We start from the raw sequence: 18,913 nt of genomic DNA, 5'->3' as shown, positions 1-18,913 counted from the left end.
TTATGTACTTGAAAATGTATCAATTGACCAATTTGGCACATTTGGGCAGACTTCACTGGATCAATCTGATGCTTTGCACACACACTGCTGCCATCTCTGGCCAAAATGTTTTACTTTTTTTTTGTTCTATCATCTTTGCAATGCAAAAGAAAGGCCATAATATAATGTTGCAGTTTAGGTACAATTTACATGTTTTTTTTTGTTTGTATTATCTTTTACCACATCTAATGTGTTATATTCTCCTACATTAATTTCACATTTCCACAAACTTTTAAAATGGTATCAAGCACATGTATATACTTGCTTCAGGTCCTGAGCTACAGGCAGAGTTTGGGTATGTCATTACAGACACGGGTCCCCAAGAAAGTAGACCTCTCTGTTTACATCACATACATTATCAAGATTTTCACACATTATTTAGTACTGACTGTTAGCACTTGGTGGCCTATAGCAACAACCCAATAGAAAAGGCTTCGGTGTGCCAGGTAAACCTGCAACCACAACACTTTAATAACACTTGACATAAGATCTTCTCTAAGTGCTACAGGGATATTGCTCTGAATATATACAGTACAGCAACACCTCCCCCATAAGCATTCCTGTCCCTTCTATAGATGTTATATCCTTGTATTGCTACTGCTGTATCATCAAATTAGTTATCTAAGTGATTCTCAGAAATGGGTAATATATGAATGTTATCTGACACTTTTTTTTTCTCGCCTAAATGACATACCCATATCTAACTGCCTGTAGCTCAGCCATTGAAGCAAGGAATTGCATTTTCGTGATACCATTTGAAAGGAAACACTTTGAAGTTTGTGGAAATGTGAAATTAATGTAGGATAATATAACACATTAGATCTGGTAAAAGAAAATACAAAGGAAAAAAAACGTTTTTTTTTGTATTTTTTATGTTCCATCATCTTACAAATGCAAGAGAAATGCAAGAGAAAATTCGATTTTGGCTAGATGGTAAATCAAATCAAAGTTTATTTGTCACGTGCGCCAAATACAACAGGTGTAGGTAGACCTTACAGTGAAATGCTTACTTACAGACTCTAACCAATAGTGCAGTGGCCGAGCAGGGAAGGGTGCAATGGGTTTATTCCACCCACACAACTTGCTGGCTCCAGGTAGTGGGGTTGGCGGAGACGAGGCCACGAAGAGAAATCTCCAGGTCCTGATTGGCCCGCTCCGACTGGCCGTCAGATTGGGGACCATGTCGACCGGAAGCCCATGGATCCAGAAGACTGGTGCACCCTGAGCTGAGCCGTCTCCTTGACTGAAGGTATCTTGGGAATCAGGATCACCATCAGGATCGTGGTGTAGCCATCTGACGGAGGAAGACCAGTAACAAAGTCCAGAGAATGGGACCAGAGGCGGTGAGGAACAGAGTCCAGAGCAAACATTCGGTGAGGTGGACCCCCTCACCACCGGGAACGCTGTGCCTTTTGAACCAGATTCTCTATACTCTAGACGAGTGCAGCTGCTAGACAGGAGGTAAGGAGGATGGTCACGGGGTCAGCCAGAGTAGCAGCGGGGCTATACAAACGTGAGTGTGCGTCTGGGTACTGTAACCCTGAATGAAGCGGCGGTAGAAGTTAGCAAATACCAGTTAACGTTGTAGCTGCACTCTAGATGTGTGTTGAGGCTAGGGTTGCAAAGGGTCGGGAACTTTCCTGTAAATTTCCAGAATTTTTCCAGAAATTTTCCATCGGAAGTTAAGCCTGGTAATTTTGGGAATTTTGCCTAAATTCATCAAAAAAGTTAGCTTATAGCAGTGAACCTTTTTTTGTGGGATACACATAAGGCAATTCTAGGTATTTAGGTTAAACTATCCCCAATTCAATGGAATTGGGTGGTCAAATGTTCATGGGCAAGGAATAATTAACTACATAATTTCAACCCCTCAACCAATATTCCAGAGCACAGACACGAACGACAACAGACACACCAGTCTCTACATTGCAGATGAGCTGAAGGCAGTCATCAATGACCTTGGACCACAGAAGGTATTTGCACTGGTGACAGACAATGCTGCGAACATGAAGGCTGCTTGGTCTAAAGTGGAGGAGTCCTACCCTCACATCACACCCATTGGCTGTGCTGCTCATGCATTGAATCTGCTCATCAAGGACATCATGCCACTGAAAACAATAGATACACTCTACAAGAGAGCCAAGGAAATGGTTAGGTATGTGAAGGGTTATCACGTTATAGCAGCAATCTACCTCACCAAGCAAAGTGAGAAGCATAAGAGCACCACTGAAGCTGCCCAGCAACAACCGTTGGGGTGGTCTTCATGTTTGACAGTCTCCTGGAGGGGAAGGAGTCTCTCCAAGAAATGGCCATATCACAGTCTGCCAATACGGACAGCCCCATCAAGAGGATCCTCCTGGATGATGTATTTTTGGAGAGAGTGGTAAGCAGCCGGAAACTCCTGAAACCTATAGCAGTAGCCATTGCACAGATCGAAGGGGACAATGCCATCCTGTCTGATGTTCAGACTCTGCTTGCAGATGTAAGATAAGAAATTCGTACTGCCCTGCCCACTTCACTGTTGCTCCAAGCAGAGGAAACATGTTAAATCACTATTATTGCACGCAGAGTGAGTCCATGCAACTTATGTGATTTGTTAAGCATATTTCTACTCCTGAACTTATTTAGGCTTGCCATAACAAAGGGGTTGAATACTTATTGACTCAAGATATTTCAGTTTTTCATTTTAAATGAATGTATATTTATTTTTTAAGATAATTCCACTTTGACATTATGGGGTATTGTGTGTAGATCAGTGACACAAAATCTCAATCTAATCCATTTTGAAACCAGGCTGTAACACAACAAAATTTGGAAAAAGTAAAGGGGTGTGAATACTTTCTGAAGGCACTCTGTCCATGTCTCTTCTGAATCTATTGGTTGAAATCTCCTAGGTGAATCCTCATACTTTTACAGATCTGTCTATCTGTTATCTACCAGTGTCTGGTAGGTAGGTCTGTCCTCGAAGAGAGGAGCAGAAACACCAAGTTACACTACAGACACACTCTCTACACTACATCCTCTTCTCCCCCCCCCACACAACACCTACCCCAACCCCAGATAGCTCGCTTTGCTCTCTCCTCTCCTCACTTCAGATATCTGGTCTCTGCTCTCCCCACCCTCCGGGCAACCTCTGCACTCTGCTATCTCTCTCTGCTATCTCTCTCTCTCTCTCTATCTCTCTCTCTCTCTCTGCTTTGTGCCATCTACATCAGTGACAGTACAACAGTATGAGGAGAAAGCTGCTAACACCATCTTGTGGAGTAGTACTTGTTCACTCTGCTTTTTAAATGTGTATGGTCATATTTGCTCCGGTAAGTTGTTGTTTCTTTCATATTTGGACTGTGGCTAATTGATTTTCATTAGTAAGTACATTCCTGGTTAAACAATATAATAGAGCATTACAATTATCCAGTTATGAAGTATGGATGTGCTCTATGGTAGGCTAGTGATAAATCTGTTTTTTAAATCATTTTTTTCATATCCAATTTAGTTTGTAAGGAATAATATTTATGTTTTGTGGGAATGTTATCAAATGTTGTTTCCAGTGGAGTCTTTTGGTGTTTTGGTGTATGTGTGTGTGTGTGTGTGTGTGTGTGTGTGTGTGTGTGTGTGTGTGTGTGTGTGTGTGTGTGTGTGTGTGTGTGTGTGTGACATGTAAAGTATTCCAACAGGTTGAGTCACTCTGCCCACCCTCTAACCCACAGTAGGCGATGCTCTGTTTGCAGTCAGCCCATTTCTAAATTATTCAGTTGTTTTTATAATGCTGTTTTCAAGGAAATCAATCCCAAACCTTGATCATCAGTCTGCTTAATAGATATGGTGCCAAGATTAGGGGCTCGATTAAATACGCAGTGCTGAAGTTCAGTGTTATAGCACAATTAAAATTGAAAGGTAATTTTCGATTGAGCCAACATATCCAGTGTTTTCCGTAAATGCAGTTTCTGCTAACATTGCCTTTAAATGTCTATCACTCTACAATGCATATCTTCAGTGCTACGGATTAAATTGACGGTAGCTTTCATCTATCACCTCTCTCTCTAATGTCATTAATGATCAGAATAATTTAGAAAGCATCCTTATCCATTTGAATATTAATGAGTGAATGACCAAGGGGTTTGCAGACAACAGACAGATCAATCCTTCCATAGATCCATCCAATCACTGACTTTTAATTATAGCCACACATACTTAATTAGATGGGGTCTCCTGGCTGTATGTTATCCCTTTAAGGAACTCTCTCTGTCTATGTCTATGTCTCTGTCTCTGTCCCGCTCGCTCTCTCTCTCTGTCTCTGTTTCTGTCTTGCTCTCTCTCTCTCTGTCTCTGTCTCTATCCCTGTCACCGTCAATCTCTCTATTTCTAAAAGATAAACAAACCCACACAAAGAAACACAACAAACAAACATAACATTTCATCAGAGAGATGAGTTGTGTCATCTTTCGCAATTATGGTAAAGGCTAAAGATTATGGATAATTACTTGCTGTGTGTGTCCATGCACGGGCGTGGGAGTGCTAGGTCTTGATTAGAATTGACCAATGCTTCAGTCCTTTCACAGGAATCAAAGGTAGATAACTGAAAGAGATTAGTGCCAGTAGCCTACAGTATCTGACTGCCTGCCATGCCCTCGGACGGTTCCTGATGAAATATGTATAACATGCTGACATCAGTCTCCCGGCCACTGACAGAAATTATAGACACATGATCCCTTTGAAAGATGTGCATGCCTCATAGACTCCCAATAGACTCCCAATAGATGTATACAGAGATACAACATGCATTCACCTGTTGCTTCATAAACCTAAGTGATACTGGAAAGAGCAGGTTTTCTTTTCTTTAAGGATCGATCAACAGCTCCAAGTTGGCAAAAGCTAAACACAACCAACTGTATAACTCCATCCACCATATACTGTATCCATACCATATACCATGTTACACATGAAAAATTCCCTAATTACTTTCACAGAGTCAGCCTTTGTCAGGATGTTGATGGTCCTCTGTGGCCCATTAATTCCAGCTGCTAGTCTAGCAGCTCTGTAGAGGGCCAGACAAGAGAGGTGTGACTAGGAGCAACTATGGGTGCATTCCAAATGGTACCCTATTTCCTATGTAGTGCACTACTTTTTTTTACCAGGCCCAGGGCTCTGGTCAAAAGCTGTTTACTATGTAGGCAATAGGGTGCCATTTTGGGACACATCCTATGTCTAGAATGCTCAATGGGTAGGAGTCTAATGAAGTATTTCATTTTTGTTTTCCTAGATTTTTGCCGTCTGTGCATTTGCAACATGTGGAGGGTACTCTGGTCACCTGCGGGTTAGAGTGGAATGTCTAGACAAGAGCCAGAGCAACCTCAGCATCACCGTAAACTTTGCCTATCCCTTCAGGTAACACATGCTGACATTTTCCATAGTCTGACTACTATACTTTTACCCATTTTATTGTGGTTCATGGTCAACTTTCTCCAAAACAGGAATTCAGCAGAATTTACATTGAAGTACACTACAGTCATGTGCAACCTGGAGCAGAAGGCTCATGCCATTATCACATGTACTTTCAGACTCATGGGTATGTCACATTGAGAGGCAAGTCACATTTACCTAGATTAACACGGTGACCACACTGCTCGTGTCACGTGCGCGAGCATTGCAAAAAAAGATACGTTATTCAATCAGTGCACCCACACTGCTCGAGCTTGTCAACGAGCATCTGCGTACCCAGAACTTGGTTCTATTTGCAACGCCAGTGTCATGCTGGTATAAAGGATTTTGGAGACAGGTGAAGGAATAGACAATAGGGGTTTTTAATACACCCAAAACAAACACGTATACAAAAACACTGGGCTGTACCCAAACAAAAGCGCGAGGGTAAACCTCATTGAATGACACGGGACGATACCCGTAATACACTATATACACTGCTAAAAAAAATAAAGGGAACACTTAAACAACACAATGTAACTCCAAGTCAATCACACTTCTGTGAAATCAAACTGTCCCCTTAGGAAGCAACACTGATTGACAATAAATTTCACATGCTGTTGTGCAAATGGAATAGACAACAGGTGGAAATTATAGGCAATTAGCAAGACACCCCTAATAAAGGAGTGGTTCTGCAGGTGGTGACCACAGACCACTTCTCAGTTCCTATGCTTCCTGGCTGATGTTTTGGTCACTTTTGAATGCTGGCGGTGCTTTCACTCTAGTGGTAGCATGAGACGGAGTCTACAACCCACACAAGTTGCTCAGGTAGTGCAGCTCATCCAGGATGGCACATCAATGCGAGCTGTGGCAAGAAGGTGTGCTGTGTCTGTCAGCGTAGTGTCCAGAGCATGGAGGCGCTACCAGGAGACAGGCCAGTACATCAGGAGACGTGGAGGAGGCCGTAGGAGGGCAACAACCCAGCAGCAGGACCGCTACCTCCGCCTTTGTGCAAGGAGGAGCACTGCCAGAGCCCTGCAAAATGACCTCCAGCAGGCCACAAATGTGCATGTGTCTGCTCAAACGGTCAGAAACAGACTCCATGAGGGTGGTATGAGGGCCCGACGTCCACAGGTGGGAGTTGTGCTTACAGCCCAACACCGTGCAGGACGTTTTTCATTTGCCAGAGAACACCAAGATTGGCAAATTCGCCACTGGCGCCCTGTGTTCTTCACAGATGAAAGCAGGTTCACACTGAGCACATGTGACAGACGTGACAGTCTGGAGACGCCGTGGAGAACGTTCTGCTGCCTGCAACATCCTCCAGCATGACCGGTTTGACGGTGGGTCAGTCATGGTGTGGCATTTCTTTGGGGGGCCGCACAGCCCTCCATGTGCTCGCCAGAGGTAGCCTGACTGCCATTAGGTACCGAGATGAGATCCTCAGACCCCTTGTGAGACCATATGCTGGTGCGGTTGGACCTGGGTTCCTCCTAATGCAAGACAATGCTAGACCTCATTTGGCTGGAGTGTGTCAGCAGTTCCTGCAAGAGGAAGGCATTGATGCTATGGACTGGCCCGCCCGTTCCCCAGACCTGAATCCAATTGAGCACATCTGGGACATCATGTCTCACTCCATCCACCAACGCCACGTTGCACCACAGACTGTCCAGGAGTTGGCGGATGCTTTAGTCCAGGTCTGGGAGGAGATCCCTCAGGAGACCATCCGCCACCTCATCAGGAGCATGCCCAGGCGTTGTAGGGAGGTCATACAGGCACGTGGAGGCCACACACACTACTGAGCCTCATTTTGACTTGTTTTAAGGACATTACATCAAAGTTGGATCAGCCTGTAGTGTGGTTTTCCACTTTAATTTTGAGTGTGACTCCAAATCCAGACCTCCATGGGTTGATAAATTTGATTTCCATTGATAACTTTTGTGTGATTTTGTTGTCAGCACATTCAACTATGTAAAGAAAAAAGTATTTAATAGGAATATTTCATTCATTCAGATCTAGAATGTGTTATTTTAGTGTTCCCTTTATTTCTTTGAACAGTGTATATATATATATAGCACTCAGCATAACAGCTGCACCAACGCATAGTTACTCGCACCAACGCATAGGTACTCACACCAACGCATAGGTACTCACATCACCAACGGACATGGGAACAATAACCGACAAAGACAGAGGGAACAAAGGACACATATATAATATACTAATCAGGGGAAATGGGAACCAGGTGTGTGTAATCAGACAAGATTGTCCGGTGTTGATGATAATGAATCCCGTTCAGTGAAGCCTAGAAAGCAGGTGACGTAGACCTCCGAAACTGGTGAACAGAATGAGCATCATAACCGGGGATCCGTGACAGCTTGACATGCTGCAAGTCCCGCCTCTCCCATCTCCTCATTGGTTTTTAGGTGCATATACCTACGTGGGTGTTTGAAAGATGAACTGAGGTCAACACACCAGTCCAGTTGGTAGTGGTAATCCACCTTAAAATTGGTTGCCAACCCCCATGTCAAGTCCAAAGAAGAAGAAGACGTCTGAAGGAGGAGAGATTACTAGAAGCAAACTTTTACCCTTTTATGTGTGGATTAATTGTTCCGTGATATACTGTAGGCGTACTGTAGCCTACCCATACTGTGCATTTCAGGAAAAATAACGACCGAATGTTTATATCCCAAAGCAAATTAGCGAGCAACAGCAAGCTATCTAGCTAAAATGCCATTAATGTTTAATGTGTTTTGATCTGTCCCCAAATGAATATAGTTGGTTCAGAGTTTGCTTTGATATTTCAAAGCAAGAGTGCTTCCGGTCTAGGTATCATTGAATCTACGGTGCATGTGGGGATATAGCTTTGATGAGACAATGACAGTGTTGTCTGCCTGTGAATGTGTTTTGAAAAATAGTGTGGTGGCTGAGTTTTATTTTCCATCTATAAAAGATGGAAGAAAGAGAACAGCATTGAGTTGATGAAATATGGAGCTGTCAGACAGACTGTGGTGTCAGAGTCTTTGTCTGATCCCCGGAAATGATTCATGTTTCCACATTCAGTATCTCATGTGTATCTATCTACAGTACCTGCTCCCTTGAAAACCCTGAACCTTTTCAACTCCTGGGGCCTCATTTATCAACCGTGCATACATTTCTTAATAAATGATGGCGTATGTGGAGATTCTAGGATTTCTGTAACAAATTATTGGGATTTATCAAACTGTCGCTCGCAACATTATATGCATGTTTTCATTGATAAATCAGAGCCATATTATATTTGTGTGCTCATGAACAAGCGCTAAAACCCCACCTTTTATGGTAACAAAACTTCCTCAATTGCTGTATGATATGGTTAATGTTAGAATTGGGCCATGTCAGATTTAGGTCTATATAATAAAAGTGTACATAGGCTATACATGCTGTTATGCAACTTCCTTACCAATGGCAAATGCATCGATTTTATCATTAGGCATACTCTTTAATGTTCATATTATCCAACTATTATCATAATTCCCGTGTGTCAAACACCTCCATTTTACCCAAAATAGCAATATAAGCATGTAATACAATTCTTAAACCACTTGAAGTTGTGCGTACGCATGGTACAGTACATGGAGATACGCACACTTCCCTGTCAAAACTGCCACATGCAAGGTTTAGTCTTATTTGTGTGTGCATTTTCTATAGGATTGAGGTCAGGGCTTTGTGAAGGCCACTCCAATACCTTGACTTTGTTGTCCTTAAGCCATTTTGCCACAACTTTGGAAGTATGCTTGGGGTCATTGTCCATTTGAAAGACCCATTTGCGACCAAGCTTTAACTTCCTGACTGATGTCTAGAGATGTCGCTTCAATATATCCACATAATAGATAGATGCCATCTGTTTTGTGAAGTGCACCAGTCTCTCGTGCAGCAAAGAACCCCCACACCATGATGCTGCCACCCCCGTGCTTTTCATTTGAGATGGTGTTCTTCAGCTTGCAAGCCTCCCACTTTTTCTTAAAAAACATAATGATGGTCACTATGGCCAAACAGTTTTCTTTTTGTTTCAGTAGACCAGAGGACATTTCTCCAAAAAGTACGATCTTTGTCCCCATGTGCAGTTGCAAACCGTAGTCTGTTTTTTTTATGGCGGTTTTGGAGCAGTGGCTTCTTCCTTGCTGAGCGGCCTTTCAGGTTATGTCGATATAGGACTCGTTTTACTGTGGCTATAGATACTTTTGTATCTGTTTCCTCCAGCATCTTCACGAGTTCCTTTGCTGGGATGTTCTGGGATTGATTTGCACTTTTCGCACCAAAGTACGTTCATCTCTAGGGGACAAAACGCGTATCCTTCCTGAGCGGTATGACGGCTGCGTGGTCCCATGGTGTTCATACTTGTGTACTATTGTTTGTACAGATGAACGTGGTACCTTGAGGTGTTTGGAAATTCCTCCCAAGGATGAACCAGACTTGCGGAGGTCTATTATTTAAATTCTGAGGTCTTGGCTGATTTATTTTGATTTTCCCATGATGTCAAGGAAAGAGGCACTGAGTTTGAAGGTAGGCCTTGAAATACATCCACAGATACATCTCCAATTGACTCAAATGATGTCAATTAGCCTATCAGAAGCTTCTAAAGCCATGACATCATTTTCTGGAATTTTACAAGCTGTTTAAACGCACAGTCAACTTAGTGTATGTAAACTTCTGACCAACTGGAATTGTGATACAGTGAATTCTAAGTGAAATAATCTGTCTGTAAACAATTGTTGGAAAAAGTACTTGTGTTATGCACAAAGTAGATGTCCTAACCGACTTGTCCTAACCGACTTTGTTCACAAGAAATGTGTGGGGTGGTTGAAAAATGAGTTTTAATGACTCCAACCTAAGTGTATGTAACCTTCCAACTTCAACTGTATACCCCAATCTCCTTAGATGAGTATTCTTTCTCCCCCTCTTCCCCTTTCTCTTCTCCCTCCCTCCCCCTCCCAAAGCCTGTCAGATTAGGTCAGATGCCATTGCTAATGGAAGGATTTCCCCCCCAATGTAATAAAATCAATGTAGTAACATCTTTGTTGTTGTAATATCACAAACGGATGTGGCAGTTTCATTGCTATGGATTCATGCTTGAAAGGTTTAAATTGCCTACACAGTGATCAGAGCCTTGCGTTACTCAATAAAAGTCTCTGTGACCATGTCCTTGTTCCTGTCATCTGATAGGTTACAGCAGGTCTATTTCAAGCCCACGTTGTGTGAGGGGAACAGACAGGAGACCATCTTCATGGTAGGCGACTACTCCTCCTCAGCTCAGTTCTTCGTGACCGTGGCAGTTGTTGCCTTCCTCTACTCCCTGCTGGCCACCGTGGTGTACATCTACTACCAGAACAAGTACCGCGAGGGTAACAGAGGACCACTGGTGGTGAGTTGATTTACTTACCAAGAGCTGCCTTTGATTCATTCATGCCATGGGATTTGTATAATTTGCATGTGTAATAATTGAGATACAATAAATTGAATAATTTACAGGACTGTAGCTTAGCATATAAAGAAATGTGATTCAAGATTATTACCTATAAAAGGTGTGGTACATTATTGCATTCTTTAAATAGCAGTTACAGGACAGGAGAAAAAGGGCTGTGAGACATAGGTTTAATCACAGACACATAAAAAGTGGAATGTATACGGAGGGTACGGGGCAACAGAAGACGAACAGCAGAGGGGCTAATGATCTTGGAGATGGGGAAAGGGCCGATAAAGCGGGGGGAAAGTTTGAGGGACTCCACGAGTGGACAGACATACCCTCTGCCCGAGACTATACCGGGGAGCCGGGGTCCGGTATAGCCTGTCGTCAATACCTGGACATGGTCTTGAGAAGAGTCGACAGGGCTCTCTTCCAGATACAGCAGCAGTGGAGGACAAACATCTGGACCGAGGGCATGCTGACCTCTTCCTCTTGTTCCGGGAAGAGCAGGGGCTGATACCCCAGGGAACACTCGAAAGGCGAGTTCCCAGTGGCAGAGCAGGGGAGGGTGCTGCGGGCGTATTCAACCCACACAAGTTGCTGGCTCCAGGTGGTGGGGTTGGCGGAGACAAGGCAGCGAAGAGTCACCTCCAGGTCTTGATTGGTTCGCTTTGACTGAGCCCGAAGGATAGCTAACGACCCGAACCGGGACGAGAACTGAGGACCCCGGTCGGAGACCATGTGCACTGGGTGTCCATGGATCCGGAAGACATGCTGCACCATGAGCTGGGCCATCTCTTTGGCAGAGGGTAGCTTGGGGAGAGGAATGAAGTGAGTGGCTTTGGAAAACCGATCCACTACTGTCATGATGGCGGTGTTGCCATCAAATGGGGGAAGACCCGCGACGAAGTCCAGTGATATGTGAGATCAGGGACTGTGAGGGACAATCAGTGGTTGAAGGAGACCAGCCAGAGCTTGCAGAGGAGTCTTGTTCTGTGCACAGACCGTGCAGGCAGCGACGAACGCGGAGACATCCAGGACTATGGTAGGCCACCAAAAGCGTTGTCGCACAAAGGCCAGGGTCCGACGGGAGCAGACAGCGTCAGGTACAAACATCCAGTTATCTGTGGCGCACCCGGGATTCGGCTGGGAACGCTGTGCCTCACGGATCTGCTTCCCTATTATTTCCCAGCTAAGTGCCGTCGTCAGACAGGAGGTAGGAAGGATGGTCTTGGGGTCCGAGAGTGTAGCCACAGGGCTATAGCGGTGTGACAGCACATCCGGCTTGATATTCTTGGATCCCGGTCGGTGTTAAACCGGGTGAAAAGCAGGGCCCACCTAGCGGTGCGGAGATATTCCAGGTTTTTGTGGTCCGTCCACACAATGAATGGATGTTCCACCCCATCCAACCAGCATCTCCACTTTTCCAATGCCATCTTCACCGCGAGAAGCTCATGATTCCACATATTGTAGTTCCTCTCCGTGGAATTGAGGTGATGGGAGAAGAAGGCGCAGGGATGAAACTTGAGGTCCAGGGCAGAACGCTGGGACAAGACAGCTCAAACTCCGACATCCGAAGCATGAGACTCCACCACGAACTGATGGGACGGGTCAGGATGAAACAATATGGCAGCAGTGGTGAAGTGGTGCTTGAGGTCCCGGAACACCCGGTCAGAAGCTGGGTACCGTATACCCTGACCTTATACCCTGATGAAGGCAGCTTGTCTGTTAAAATGTTGGATATCAGGTTATTAAATTATTGCATCTGAACTCGTAGAGTGTGAGCTCCTAGAGTGCTCTCCTTTTCTTTTTCAAATGTTCTACTCTGCTAGCCAGCACCCCGCCTAAACAGGTGTGCATTTCTTTCGCCTCCAGATTACCATGTAAACTGAACCTTGGGAGAAGTAAGTGCAGACAGGGGGAAGCCAGGGTCTCCGGACCCGAAGGAGAGTACAGTCGTCCCCAGGGCGGTGTAGTGCCTGGAAGAAGGTCGATCCCGCACTCATAGGGTCAGTGCGGAGGAAGTGAAGTGACCCAGACCTTACTGAAAACCTCCTGGAAGACCTGGTACTTCACGAGAATGGTGGAGAGGTCTGGGGCAACTTCCAAGCCCACAGGAAGACATCCTGGGGCAGGCTGTGCTGACTTCAGACAATGGCCGTGGCTCCAGTCCATAATGGCTCCAGCAGTCCAGTCTATGAGGGGATTGTATCGCTGGAGCCAAGTTAGTCCCAATACCATGGGAACCTGAGGAGACTTAATCAGCATAAAGTGAATTGCCTCACTGTGTTTTCCTGACAATGGTAGGTTGATGGGACTGGTATTATGAGTGACCCGGCATATAGAGTGCCCGTCCAGCACTCTAACATCCACGGGAATGGAGAAGGACTGAGTGGGGATGCCCAGCTCGGATGCCAGGGTAGCATCCCAAAAACTCTCATCTGCCCCAGAGTCGATGAGTACACGGAGAGATTTGGACTGGTTCCCCAACAGCAGGATGACATGTAAAGGGTTGCGAGTAAGGGGAGAGGAAAAGTTCTCCTTATGGCCCACCAGAGTACTCGTCCCTTCTTGATGAGCCTGGGTTTTTAATGGGCAGGTAGCTACGAAATGTCCCGTAGCTCTGCAATTTAGACAGCTCTGTGTGTGGAGTCAGAGTAAGCGCTCAGCCGGAGTCAAGCTATTCCTGCCCAGGTGCATGGACTCCGAAGTAGACGAGTCGGCAGCCCTTGGTGATTCCAAGAGAACACGGATGACGTCGGGTTCACTCAGACACGTAGACTTCGGGGGTCCCCCGGGATTCCTCAGAGGCGAGGTGGGAATCGGGGGTGAACGAGCGTGACAGGGCAGACTCCCTCTCCCTCCCACATTCTCAAAGCCGCCCATCAATCCGGATGGCCAATGCTATGAGGGAATCAAGGAACATGGGCAGCTCCAGGTCTGTGAGCACATATTTGATCACCTCCGAATGTTTCCGGGTTCCAGGCACTCTCAGCCGCCAACGTGCAAAAATCCACTGCGTAGTCTGCCGCACTGTGGGAATCTTGACCTAGCTGGAGCAGTGTACGAGCAGCCTCTCTCCCGGACAATGGAAAATCAAACACCTTCCAAACTTCTGCCATGAACTCCTCCAGACTGAGGCAGATGGCGGACTGTTGCTACCACACCGCCATAGCCCAAGCAAGTGCCTTCCCGCACATCAGCGTTATGAGGTACACTATCCTCGAGCGGTCCGAGGGGAAAGAAGAAGGCTGAAGCTCGAAAATGAGGGAGCACTGGGAGAGAAAAGTCTGGCAGTTTCCAGAATCTCCTGCATAGCGCTCCAAAGGAGGTATGCGGGGTTCTCGGGACACTAGTGTAGGCTGGGAGATTACTGGTGTGACCCGATGCCCAGTAGGGAATCCACGGAATTGCTCCAGCAATGTATTGAATGCCAGGGTATGGAGTCCCTCCAAACGACATTGCAGTAACCCCTCGTTTCTTCCAATGTCCCCTTAAATCTAATTTATAACTTCACCCTATCCTCTTCCTCAACTCTCACAATCTCATTACATCTGATAATAACCTCCTCTATGTCTCCCTCCTAAACAGGACTTTGTAGTGACTGTGCTCTTCGCCTTCATGTGGTTGGTGAGCTCCTGTGCCTGGGCCAAAGCTCTGTCTGATGTGAAGTCAGCCACAGATCCCACCCAGGTTCTCCTGCTCATCTCCGCCTGCAGACGCCCAGCCAACCGGTGTTCAGCTTCCCACCACCCAGTCTGGTCTGAGCTCAACACGTCTGTGGTGAGTCATTGGATGCATCCCTAATGGCAACCTATTCTCTATATAGTGCCCTACTTTAGACCAGAGCTCTATGGGCCCTAGTCATAAGTAGTGCACCTTATATGGTAGGGGTATTCAACTCTGGACCCTATGAGGTCCAGAGCCTCCTGGTTTAACTGTTCTACCTGTTAATTAATTGCACTCACCTGGTGTCCCAGGTCTAAATCTGTCCCTGATTTGAAGGGAACTATGATACAATGCACTGGAACTGGCTTCGAGGTCTAGAGTTGAGTTTGAGGGATATATGTAGTAGGGTCCATTTGGGACACAGCCCTTATACTCTAAGTGAAACATGAATGCTGATCAATGTTAGCTCCATTGCCTTTTTTTAACTAGGTAGGCCAGTTGAGATCAAGTTCTCATTTACAACTGCGACCTGGCCAAGATAAAGCAAAGCAGTGCAACAAAAACAACAACATAGAGTTACACATTGGATTAACAAACGCACAGTCAATAACACAATAGAAAATCTACAGTGTGTGCAAATTAAGTAAGGAGGTAAGGCAATAAATAGGCCATAGTGGTGAAGTAATTACAATTTAGCAATTAACACTGGAGTGATAGATGTGCAGATGAGCATGTGCATTTATAAATACTGATATAAATACTGGTGTGCAAAAGAGCAGAAAAAAACAAAAAACAAATATGGGGATGAGGTAGGTAGTTGGTTGGATGGGCTATTTACAGATGGGCTGTGTACAGCTGCAGCGATCGGTAAGCCGATGCTTGTAGTTAGTTAGGGAGATATAAGTCTCCAACTTCAGTGATTTTTTCAATTCGTTCCACTCATTGGCAGCAGAGAACTGGAAGGAAAGGCGGCCGAAGTAGGTGTTGGCTTTGGGGATGAGCAGTGAAATATACTTGCTGCAGTGCATGCTACGGGTGGGTGTTGCTATGGTGACCAGCGAGCTGAGATAAGGTAGAGCTTTACCTAGCAAAGACTTATAGATGACCTGGAGCCAGTGGGTTTGGCAACAAATACGTAGCGAAGACCAGCCAACGAGAGCATACAGGTCGCAATGGTGGGTAGTATATGGGGCTTTGGTGACAAAACGGATGGCACAGTGATAGACTGCATCCAATTTGCTGAGTAGAGTGTTGGAGGCTATTTTGTAAATGCCATCGCCGAAGTCAAGGATTGGCAGGATAGTCAGTTTTGCGAGGGTGTTTGACAGCATGAGTGACGGAGGCCTTGTTGCGATATAGGAAGCCGATTCTAGATTTAACTTTGGATTGGAGATGCTTAATGTGAGTCTGGAAGGAGAGTTTACAGTCTAGTCAGACACCTAGGTATTTATAGTTGTACACATATTCTAAGTCAGAACCGTCCAGAGTAGTGATGCTAGGCGGGCAGGCAGGTGCGGGCAGCGATCGGTTGAAGAGCATGTATTTAGTTTGACTAGCGTTTAAGAGCAGTTGGAGGCCACGGAAGGAGTGTGGTATGGCATTGAAGCTCGTTTGGAGGTTTGTTAACACAGTCTCCAAAGAAGGGCCAGTATATAGAGAGAAAAGAGTCGGCCTGAGAATTGAAACCTGTGGCACCCCATACGGACTGCCAGAGGTCCGGACAACAGGTCCTTCGATTTGACACACTGAACGCTATCTGAGAAGTAGTTAGTGAACAAGGTGAGGCAGTCATTAGAGAAGGCTGTTGAGTCTGCCGATAAGAATGTGGTGATTGACAGAGTCGAAAGCCTTGGCCAGGTCGATGAAGACGGCTGCACAGTACTGTTTTTTATCGATAGTAGTTATGATATCGTTAAGGACCTTAAGCGTGGCTGAGGTGCACCCGTGACCAGCTTGGAAACCGAATTGCATAGCAGAGAAGGTACGGCGGGATTCGAGATGGTCGATGATTTGTGTGTTCACTTGGCTTTCGAAGACTTTAGAAAGGCAGGACAGGATATAGGTCTGTAACAGTTTGGGTCTAGAGTGTCTCCCCCCTTTGAAGAGGGGGATACCGCTTTCCAATCTTTACGAATCTCAGAAAGAGGTGGATCATTTTAGGAAGAGATGGTCCAGATTGTCTAGCCCAGCTGATTTGTAGGGATCCAGATTCTGCAGCTCTTTCAGGACTTCAGGTCTTCAGTTCCGACAGGTGGTGTTTAACGGTTGTTGATTACGTTTAACATCATGTGTGTACACCAACCAAAATTCTTAGCAACCATTTGTTACATTTTCTGATTCTAAATCTGTCATTTTTATGTTTAGACCCAAACTAAACACCCTCTATCTATACCTCTATGCAGGCCTTTGGTTTTGTAAACTTTATCCTCTGGGCCGGCAACATCTGGTTTGTATTCAAAGAGACTGGCTGGTACAAGACTGGCCAGCGGTACCCGATGAGAAGCGCCTCTGAGAGACGGGCCAATGGGATGAGCCAACGACTCTGCAGCCAGAACAGTTTCGACCAATCAGGGGACAGCTTCTATCAACATCCATACAGGCAGGCTAGTTTTGACCTATCACGGGAGAGCTTTGGCCAACAGCACTACAGCCAAGGCAGCTTCAACCAATCAATGGGCAGCTTACGCTTGCCGCAGACTAGTCTAGGACAACCAATCATCATCAGTCAGGGGGATGTCACCCCTAAAGGGCCTAATCCTATCATATTTGTCAATGATATTTAGATCACATTTCGTATACATTTTGCCCTCATCTACTTACCCTCACAAACTTGACTAGATCTGAAAATACTATTGTATATTGATACCTGACCATAAGGTATAGGTAGGTATAAGTCACGTAGATTTTCCGATGTGAAGTTTGCGAGGGCCAGGAGGTTGTAATTATCTAAGGGGGTGGAATATAAGAGGGAATAAGATGGTATAGTAAAAGGGAGGTAAGGGATATTTAGCAAGTGAGTTATTTAGAGGAGATTGGAGTGAATTGGAGAATATATCAGAAATCGAAATGGAGTGAGAGAAGATTGTCTGTGTGAGTAGTGACTTTGCATTATATGTGGTGGCTGTCTTATGGAAGTGGTTTTCTTGGTGTGTTTAGTCTAGAACTTGGTGTGTTTTGTTTAGAACTTGGTGCACCGGTGCACAGGTGTTACCTGTGTTTCACTTGAGGTTCAATGATTCATGTTTTTACTTAAAAATTGTTTTATGCTTCAGTAGGTTTGTGCTATTGAATTTAAAATTGCGGTGGGTACATTTGTTTGTGAACTGTATATTATATATACTCTAATTATACAATCTGATTCTTCAATTGATGCAGTGTGCTTGATTGGTGGTGGGTGGCTGTGCTGTGTGTTGATAGTGTTATGCGGTGATGCTCCACAGTCGTTCCACACATTTTGTATACTTGTTGTCATTTCTCAATGGTTTTAAAGTGATGTTGATATTTCACAGGGATCTTAATAATACTGACATTGAAGATGCACAAATAAAAAATTACATTGGCATTATCCAAATGGTTTGTTTCTGTGTGAATACTGTACAAAACATTATGAAACTAAAGTCAAACCAGTCTGTCTGTCTCTATACAACAACCAACTACAAGGGCAGTTTATGAACACACCTATGCAGAATGTCCTATTTTAGGTGGAAACTTAGATCTGACATTGTAATGATATGGACACTCACTGCTGAACTCTAACTCTGAGCCCTGACAAACATGTGATTTCCATATGTTTGATACCATTCCATTTATTCCATTCCAGCCATTACAATGATCCTGTCCTCCTATAGCTCCTCCGACCAGCCTCCACTGCTCTGAGCCCTGACTTTCCAAATATATGAACACTTACAGCTCGACTGTAACTCTGTGCTCTGAATACACGGTCTATCACACAGGTGAAAGGTGCTCTGATATTCTGCTGTCCTATCACAGTGATCAGATAAGATCTACCTGAGAGCTGTTACCATGGCAATGCAGGTATGGTACAATAGGTGAGAGCTGTCATCCTTTTCTGCTTTAGTCTGTAACAAGACAAATAAGATTCAGCACTGCCTCGTTTCCATGGCAATGTGGGCTATTTGAAACAGAACAGGGAAAGGAAAGAGAAAAGGAGGATATTAAATACAGAAGTAACAGAAGAAGGAGAAGGAGAAAAGATCAGAAAGCACATTGATAAGAGAGAAAAATAAAGTGTGTGAGTAGGTGTGAATGTCTAGTTTGTGTTGAGGGGAGTGCTAACTGCACCTGCCCGGTCCCCTAGATATTGTCATGCTCACAGTACCT

General features: G+C 44.9%; 1 protein-coding gene across 1 annotated transcript; it reads left to right on the top strand.

Moving 5' to 3' along the window:
* Positions 1-3,250: 3,250 nt before the first annotated feature.
* Positions 3,251-18,127, top strand: LOC112223183 (synaptoporin-like). The gene is made up of 5 exons (XM_024386221.1): positions 3,251-3,353; positions 5,300-5,424; positions 10,663-10,861; positions 14,495-14,686; positions 16,975-18,127. The coding sequence occupies exons 1-5, from the start codon at positions 3,330-3,332 to the stop codon at positions 17,353-17,355; spliced, it is 921 nt and encodes a 306-aa protein (XP_024241989.1). The 5' UTR covers positions 3,251-3,329; the 3' UTR covers positions 17,356-18,127.
* The last annotated feature ends 786 nt before the right edge of the window (positions 18,128-18,913 follow it).

This window comes from Oncorhynchus tshawytscha, linkage group LG02 (assembly GCF_018296145.1).
Source record: "Oncorhynchus tshawytscha isolate Ot180627B linkage group LG02, Otsh_v2.0, whole genome shotgun sequence".
Classification (NCBI taxonomy): domain Eukaryota; kingdom Metazoa; phylum Chordata; class Actinopteri; order Salmoniformes; family Salmonidae; genus Oncorhynchus; species Oncorhynchus tshawytscha.
This window is presented reverse-complemented; position numbering and strand designations above follow the sequence as displayed.

Bases quoted from the DNA above. Each gene is read 5' to 3' on its own strand.
- LOC112223183 (XM_024386221.1), top strand. From the start codon at position 3,330: ATGTGTATGGTCATATTTGCTCCG. The intron at 10,862-14,494 runs GTGAGTTGATTT...CCTCCTAAACAG, and splicing joins GTAACAGAGGACCACTGGTG to GACTTTGTAGTGACTGTGCT. The intron at 14,687-16,974 runs GTGAGTCATTGG...ACCTCTATGCAG, and splicing joins CTGAGCTCAACACGTCTGTG to GCCTTTGGTTTTGTAAACTT.